At 43.5% G+C, this 8,812-nt stretch overlaps 1 protein-coding gene across 1 annotated transcript; it reads right to left on the reverse strand.

Annotated features, from left to right (window-relative positions):
- Positions 1 to 1,322: 1,322 nt before the first annotated feature.
- cdkn1cb (cyclin-dependent kinase inhibitor 1Cb) lies at positions 1,323 to 5,044 on the reverse strand. The gene is made up of 3 exons (XM_053426855.1): positions 2,778 to 5,044; positions 2,506 to 2,623; positions 1,323 to 2,046 (listed from the first exon to the last, which is right to left on the reverse strand). The coding sequence occupies exons 1-2, from the start codon at positions 3,307 to 3,309 to the stop codon at positions 2,508 to 2,510; spliced, it is 648 nt and encodes a 215-aa protein (XP_053282830.1). The 5' UTR covers positions 3,310 to 5,044; the 3' UTR covers positions 1,323 to 2,046; positions 2,506 to 2,507.
- Positions 5,045 to 8,812: the final 3,768 nt, after the last annotated feature.

Consider the following 8,812-nt stretch of genomic DNA (forward strand, 5'->3'; position numbering starts at 1 on the left):
GAAGATGACCCCTGTAACTCTGCGGGGGGACTCGATCCCCCAAAATGTGTCCAGTACCCAAAATAGAAGGGACTTCATTAAAGTAACACATGAACAGCTGTTGTCTTTAACATGTAAACTATTGAGAGTTTAAAACTGCACTGAAAGGCCCCGCAGCTCCCCGTGGGCATATGGGCGTTAATTAGCTGGATATAGCCATAGATTAATTATAATATTTTTTTTCTACCATTCGTATCAATAGAGCAGCCAGACAAAGTGGCCTTTGTTCTCTGATGCAGGACATTCTGTGGCAGACTGAATGGGTCTTGGCTATGTCTACATGGATTTGCCATATGGCAACAAAAAGGAAAGAATGGAGCCGGAGAGCGCTTTGTGTTGGAAATCAGAACAAGGCCGTCAGAGCTTATGGCTTTGCGGAGCTGACAGAGTCACCGTGGCCATCAGAAAGTCTCCATTTTCATCAAAACAGTCATGTCATACAGTCAGAGCCACTCATGAACCAGGGGGAACTTATGGGAAATCATGACATCTCTTTGTTGGCCCTCTCCTGCATGCGCCCTGACAGTGGATCCGGGCCCTGCACAGGCGCATTCACCCACTGCTGCATTTGGCTTATTTCAATTAAAGGGTAAACTTGCAAGTGTGACCTGTTGAATGGTTTGTTTCAATAGACGAGGACAATTACAAAGACTAGTAGTTTTCTTTTTCCAGCTATGGCAGGTGGCCTCCACGCCCGGTGTATCCACGGCCGGGGTAAACACAGTGTGTGTGTGCAGAGTGGGTCTTTAGAGGGCTTGTTGAGTGCGGGTGCATGTGGGGGTGTCTTCGTGGCGGACAAAGCGGGGATCCAAAGGCAGCTGCTGCTTCTTTTAAGGGGCGAAAGGGCCTTTAAATCCCAGCCTATATCCCGCAGCTGCCGCGCCTGCCCGAGGCTGCGCGTCTGAATCTGTTTTTGGCCACGCAAGGTTTACGGGCGTGAGCAGCAGACAGACACAGGCGGGGCTACGTGGAAAAAGTGAAGTACCTGCGTGCCGTGAGGAGATGAGGGGGGGTAAACAAGTCTGTGATAACGCTGGATCCTTGGTGGTGTATGGTACGCTTCCTTTTGCGACGATACGTGCGTAAAAGTTCACACATCCTCTTTAAATGCGCCTTGTATTTCACATAATTCAATAAATCTACAATAAAGCAACTGCTCATATTATAAATACCACGTTGAAACGGGGTAATTTTCTCTGAAACCGCATTCAAAGAACGAATCTAGGCACGAAACACCCGATCTGAACAAGTAAAATGGACAAAGAACGAACCAACAAATCTGCTTTGAATTGAAGTGAAAAATATTTTATTCCCATCTTTTTTTGCAAGACATTATTAGGGCACTTGTAGGTATGACACAAAACACAGAGAACAAACGGCTCAGAAACACAAAGAAAACCTATTTTTCAAGTGTGAACTATGGGGAAGCTACATGATTGCAAAACATCACAATGAAACAAATGTAAATAACAAAATAAAATAAAAATATGCCCTTTGGCTAAATCAACAAGGCATTTGACCAATGTAAAGAAACATAAATAAATTATAAGTTAGAATAGTCTTAAAAATATAAATTTACAGAGTAAAAACACAACAGAAATAAAACATTTATTTAGGCTATTGTCTCTATAAAGCTGTACACTTTGGCCAGTGTATTTTTTATTTATTTAAGTCATTTAGGATTGCACAGATGTTAAAACATTAACACTGTCGAGTGGCTGTATGCAAAAGCAATAATGAATGCTACATTTGTACTGGATAGATGTCACTCGGCGAAATGTTTCATCCCTTCCCCCTGAACCCAAACCGTGCGATCCTGAGAGTCTGGTCCCGGTGGGCCGCGCCGAGCCGAGCAGAGGCAGTCGAGCCCCGGCCGTGCGCCCTTTCTCCCGCACCGTCCCCGGGGTGGGGCGGACCAACCATATTCGCCTCCTCCTCGATCCTCAACGAAAAAAACTGCGCAGGCAAGTAGTGCAACAAGAAAACGAACGGGGTGTGAGTGTACACCTGGAGGAAGGAGAAGAAGAAAAAGCACGGTGAGTTTTCTGCAGAAGTCCGAACCAACAGCACAGGCACGAGTGCGCGTTCCGAGGAAACAGGAAATGTAACCTCAGCAGCAGCATGCGTCACCCTTTACCCGAGCACTTTTCCCGCCACACGGTGACGCACACGTCCCCCTCCCCCAACCGCTGGTGTTACTACTTCTTCTACTATCACTACTACTGCGATTTCACCACCTCTCCCCACCCCCACCACCCTCCCCTCCTCTCCATGATAAGCCTGCCTGCGCGTTTTGGCTCACGACTCTAATCCTCTACAACCATCCCAAAGAAAAACAAAACTGAAATAACTCGTTGTTGAACACAAGCTATGTTTTTTTTCCAGCAACACTATGAATATTTCTATCTTCAATGTCGCGTATGAATCTTGACTTTTAAAAGTGGTAAATCTGAATTTTTTTCGTACCTTCAACGGATCCTCTTCCGTGGAGTCTGCTCTACCGGGATGGGAGACTTGGAGAGGTGGCACACACCCGTGTCACTGGGCTTTCTGTCAGCAGCCCTCTTTCGTTTCACGAAAAAGTCTGTAAAAAAACAGATAATACTTTAGAAAGTGTTCTCACATATCCACACAAAGATTACGCACGAAGGAGCGACAGACAAGGATTCAGGGCGCAGCTCCGCAGCGGAGCGCACCGCCTGGATGAGAGAATTGTCAGTGTCTTGAATGTTATTTACCTGTGATGTGCGTGGTGTTGTCAGTAGTGGCAGCCCTCTTGCGTCTCAGGCACGGGACCTGTCTATGACTCGTCCTCCCTGAGTTGATCTTGTCCGTGCGGTTCTCCTGGTTGACCTCCACCTGGCACGGAGCGCCGCTGCTCTCGGGCACGGCCAAGCGCTCCAGCACGTCCGGGAGAGGCGTCTCCGGGACAGCGGAGTCCGAGGAGGGCCTCTGCTTGACGGGCGCCGCGGGCACCCGGATCCTGCCGTTTTGTACCGAGTCCTGGTAAAACTCCGGCGTGTTATCCACGGTCACCTCTTCCCACTTGTAATCCCCTTCCAGCGGAGTGTTGCCCTCGAAATTAAAGTTCCACCTCTGCTGGTCGCGCTCGGAAATCTCCCGCATCTTGGCTGTCATCTCCCGGCTCAGCTCGTCGTGGTCTACCGGCCCGAAGAGGTTGCGGCAGACGCTGGTGCGCCTGTGGAGAGGGAAGGTCCTCCTGGCCACCAGCCTCTCCAGCGCGCTGCACGATAACTGGACATTGGACATGTCTAAAAGGTTTCCAAACAAGTTCCCCAAGAAATAAAGAGGAAGATGCCCGAGGTGTCTGATTTATCCCTGGTGAGAAACGACCGGGTGCTGCTGTAAATGTCTCGTCGCTCTCACGCCTGTCCACACCCCACACTTCAGTTTAAATGTACCTTCATAGTGAGATGTGGAGTATATAACCTCCAGGGTCCTCGGTCACAGCAGCCACCTCGCACGACTTTCTCATTGGCTGCCTGAAGTCCAACCCTCCCCAGAATCACACAAACACACACTCACACGCACAACCCCCACCCCGATTCCCCTCTGAGTCAATTTGGCTGCGCACCGAGCAGAGCGCACCGTTTGGAGTCTTTTCTCTCGGAGTGTCTACCCTGCATGGGATCACAGAGATCGGACTTTCCCGGTGTCAGCGCGAAAAAGTGTCGGAGCTGCATTTTTAGGTCTCCTTTGGATACCCGTACAAACCCCTGCATCCATTATCGGACACGACCCGATAATGCTGTTGTACCCCATCCAAACGTTGAATAGTCGTGTAACCATTGCGTAGTGTGTGTTGTGTACTATTATGTTAGAATCAATCGAAAGACCATTTTAATTTCCCGATATCTCTCTCTCTCTCTCTCTCTCTCTCTCTCTCTCTCTCTCTCTCTCTCTCTCTCTCTCTCTCTCTCTCTCTCTCTCTCTCTCTCTCTCTCTCTCACACGCACAACACTCCCTTTTCTCTGTCACCACAATAACAACACGAGCTCCTCGGGTCGTGTACTATCTACAACAACAACAATCAGGAGAGAGATAGCTGCTTTTTACGCACGGAAGCAAAGCGTACAACACGAGTTTAAGGAGGTCATAAATCCAGATTGGAAATTGAAAAAATACACATACAAGAATTATTCTGAACTTAATATTGTGTTATTATTATTATTGTTTTTTATTTTTTCAATCAAACTACAGCTCATTTTAAAACGATTCCTGGAAACCAGCTATGTTGTGTTTTCCAGTACTGGCAAACAATTTGTAATACGACCGAAGTGAGGGAAAGTTTTATTCCATGTTTTAAAAAAGCAGCTTGTTGGTAATACACTCGATCAACAAAGGTGTTTATGTGCTACTGTATTGAAGATTAGAGCTGCAGAGTCCTTCCACAACCAGGCGGTCGCCATGGTGTCTGCGTGTCGTCTTGGAGGATAAGCATTGGTTAGAGTGTGTAGCAAACAGTTTATTCCGTGTTGGTCAAGCATCATTATTTAGTGTGTACATTCACTTCAGTGTGACTGCGCGCTGCTTAGTGCAGGCTCCACTCTGCTGCTCTCAGATCCGCACAGGCAACGCCTTGCAGTGGAAGAGTGGTGCACAGCGCCCCTCTGTGGCTCAAAGGTATCACTGCAACTAGGGCACGTTAAAAGTGCAAACGTTGGCAAAACTAGTGTGGTACTTAAACGTGCCCATACCTCAGCCAAATAAGGCCCAACAGCCCCCTTAGATTCAGTCAAGCTTCTCCAAATTACACACACTCATTGATATCAGTCCTCTTAATATGCCAGATTTTTGGAATTAGTTATCTGGCAATTTCTAACAATGTCAAAATCGAAAGAAAATTTTGATCCCTACAAAATGCTTTGATTTTCTCCTGACCCATACCACATTCCTCCACCATTTGTTTCTGTTAACGCTTCTGGTAGTTTTGCAGTAATGCCGCCAACAAACAAATGCAGATGAAACACAACTCCACAACTGGTGGACATGTGATCTGTCTGGTTTAATGTTTGGCCTTCTTGCAGTAACTGCTGTCATGTTAACTAGGCTGCCTGCCTCAAACAGTTCACCATTTTCAAAGTCCAGGTGGTCTCGGAAAGGGACACCCCCTCTCATGGTGATGCTGTGTTCTACAGGCTGAAAGTGTGACCAATCTACAGTGATGGTGCAAATTAATCTACATACAGATATAATACATCAGCGACCAGGTGGTCGGTAATTCACCTGAAGATGCACAACAGGAGTATAGTATATAGAACAGTGAACTGTTTTCTTGATCTTATCTAACTGAATTATTGGATGAGGATGAATCAAAAAATATTTGCCTAAGAACATCTGTCGTTTAACAGCTCATCTGATGTGATAAAAAAAAAAGATTATAAAGAGAAGATCAAATTTGCCGAACTATGTCTAATGCCACAAATATCTGATGATCATCTGGGCTCTGATCATTATTTTCTTTCTCTCTGCTCAAAGCTGGTAGAAATGTCAGCATGGAACGTTAGCTCCCTCTAGTGGTAAAAGCTACGTACTAAAACTCGGCCTTATTTTTTGTGTGATAAGCAGTATATGAATACAGAAAAAGCCAGTGTATCTCATTACACAGTGTCCATGTGAATAATTAAATTAAACAACCACCTTCACCATATTAATATTCCCACGGTGATCAATGAGGTGTATAAATATCAAACTCTAGAATGGATCACAGATGATGATGACAAACTTTTAATCAATTTGATTAGATGACTGCTTTTGTTTCTATAATGTTTGTTAAACGGTCCAAAATATAAATATGTAACATCTAATCAGTGTGAAATTGTTCACTGATTTAATTTGAGAGCTGGGAAGAGTTTCTCCTCATACAAATATGATTGACAGCAGGATTTTTAATGCAAATAGAAATTCTAAATTCAGACAAAACTGAGGTCATTGTAATCGGCCCGTAATCACTGTCTGGCCAGATAGTCACCTTGGATGGTTTTAGTTCGGGCCCAGCTCCACTGTGAGGACCCTTGGAGTCATGTCTGACCAGGACATGTCATTTGACCCACATATAAAACAAGTCTCTAGGAAAGCTTTCTTCCACATGCACAATATCATGAAAATTAGAAACATCCTGTCTCAGAAGGGACTGAGCAACTCGTCCATGCATTTGTTATCTCTAGACTGGATTACTGTAATTCTTTATTATCAGGATGTCCCATTAAGTCTGTGAAAAGCCTCCAAAATGCTGCAGCATGAGTGCTGACAGGAACTAGAAGGAGAGATCATATAACTCTCTGCATTGACTCACTGTAAAATTAAGAATAGAATTCAAATCCTGCTCCTCACATACAAAGCTCCTAACAATCAAGCGCCTTCATATATCAAAGAGCTCATAAAACCGTATTTTCCCAATAGATCACTTCACTCCTGAAAACCAGGCTCCCCTGTGGTTCCTAGAGAGGAATTGGAGGTTGAGCCTTCATTTCCAGGGTGTTGCTCTCCACCCCCACCGAGACCCCTCACCTGAACAAACTCATCCTTCTGATGTGACAGAGGGGCTGCAGGCAACACTGTGGAGCTAAATGCTCAACTGTTTCTCTGTGAGCTGCCTCGAAGCTTGAAGCCGGCCGCTGCTTAACACACCCAGCTGCAATAATCTATTTCCATGCATGCCACCAAATTATATATGTGTGTGTGTGTGTGCGTGTGCATATCTTTAAGCACATCAGGCACTTCAAAGACACGCAGTACGTTTAAAACAGTAGTGAGCAGTGCAGAGACAATTAATGATGGATTATCATTAATAATAATAACTTTATTGATAGAGCACTTTCCAAAACAAAGTATATAGTGCTGTACCACCATAAAACAAATGGTTAATATAGAAAGAAGTACATCGCTAATAATGGTAGTAATAACAATAGAGATACAAGAACAGCAGTAGGCTGGCCATGTGCCCACTAATAATGTTCATTTGAAGAGAAATCCTTATTTCATCGTGCAATTCATTCCAGTCGTGATGGCAACACTCTGCCCCCCATATAGTTTTCAGCCTAGATCCAGGGATGACAGAACGCCCCCCCCCCCCCCCCCAGGTTGCAATTATCAAGGCAGAAGGTATTGAAAGCATGTATGTCCCTTTCTGCATCTCTACATTTTGAAATGAATCTAAATTGAGCAATATTCCTGAGATGGTGCAAACCTATTAATGAAATGATTATGTATTATTATAGGCTGTAACTTCAGCTGTGCAACTGATATATTTACACTGCTAACTCTGTGAAATACAGAATACACAGGGCAGCTGACGGATCTGCTCTTGTTGAATTATAGAATGATAAAGCAGTTCATCCAATAAAATATGCTTATCAATGGAAGATTTTTCAAATAAAGCAGACGCTTCCTCCAAAAGCTAGATGCCATTCACTTCAATATGAAGTAATCATTCAAATAGAATGTCACTCAGTAGATTGCATATCGCCACCAAGGCCCAACAGTCTCCTTTAGAAACAGTAGTTAAATGCATTATATCTGGATATTTATTTGGATATGCACCAAATTGCACTCTTTTCAGACACTTTTCAAGATCCATAAATTATACTCTGAAGATCTATGAGAAACACCTTTTACCATGTTGCATTGGGTATGTGTTCTGTGTTTTTGCACTCTACAGAGTTATGTTTTTAACTTGTTCTTTTGTTATATTCTCTTACTATCAGGGTCAGAACCAGAATCATTTTTTTTATATATAAAATAAAATATGAACTATGTAAGAAGAAAAATCATGTAAATCTGTTGGTAGAGGTGTAACGCTTGTACTTGAGGGAATTAGACTGTAGAAAATCATAGTTAAAAAAAAGAGTTAAAAATTGTTATTATAACTTCAACTTCTTCCAAAGGAAAGACCTAAAGAAGAGTATCAGTTGAAAAGGCAGCCATGCATTGCCTGCACTGAATTTGTGCTGTTCCTTTCAAGATAAGACTTTACAGCTGTGTTGTCCCGAAGGCCCTTGAAACAGATTTGAACTCTGCCTCTCCATTATTCTAGCTGTGTTTATGGTCTGTAAAGATCAGACTGGTTATGTTGTTGGAAGTTTTTTTAGTTTGTAAATTCCCTATGATTATGGGATTTAAAGAGCCACTGTAGGGCTATAGGCTCTAAATCAGAGAGATTGTCAATATATTGAAATATTTATTGGTTAGAAACGATAAATTCCCTCAAAGCAAACAAATGTGTTTTTGTGTTTGAATGCAGATTGTTTTATATGGCATGCATTCAACATCATAAAGTCAAACGATGTCAAACAAATACTAAAAAGCCCAGGGCTACTCCTGCTATTTATTTACCCTCACAAATACTAAACCTCTGTTCTCACACTTTATGATCCAAAATGGCCGTTAAGGTTTCAGTATGCCCCATCCATCCAGCCATTTTCCTCCAAGATAATGGAGGAATCTGTAAAAATGAGTAAAAATGGGAGATTTTCCAAACCGGAAATATATATAACTCTGGTTACTCAAGAGAGAGCTTAAGTTGGTTTTGCCCTGTGTTGTCAGCTGAAGGGTTTTCCCGGCCATGAAATCAAGTCTCGAGGACGAGCCTCTGAATGGATCTTATTCAGCAAAATCCATGATGTAATCCAAACAATTATCATTTGGCTGAGCAGTGACTGCTCAGAAAACCATGAACAGCCCCTGTAACAGTTGTTAAAGAACAGAAAGTGAATCCATACCTTGAGGATGGTGCTATGGTGAAAACTCCAAA

This window comes from Pleuronectes platessa, chromosome 7 (assembly GCF_947347685.1).
Source record: "Pleuronectes platessa chromosome 7, fPlePla1.1, whole genome shotgun sequence".
Lineage (NCBI taxonomy): Eukaryota > Metazoa > Chordata > Actinopteri > Pleuronectiformes > Pleuronectidae > Pleuronectes > Pleuronectes platessa.

Bases quoted from the DNA above. Each gene is read 5' to 3' on its own strand.
- cdkn1cb (XM_053426855.1), bottom strand. From the start codon at position 3,309: ATGTCCAATGTCCAGTTATCGTGCAGCGCGCTGGAGAGGCTGGTGGCC. The intron at 2,624-2,777 runs GTAAATAACATT...GTTTTTTTACAG, and splicing joins CAACACCACGCACATCACAG to ACTTTTTCGTGAAACGAAAG.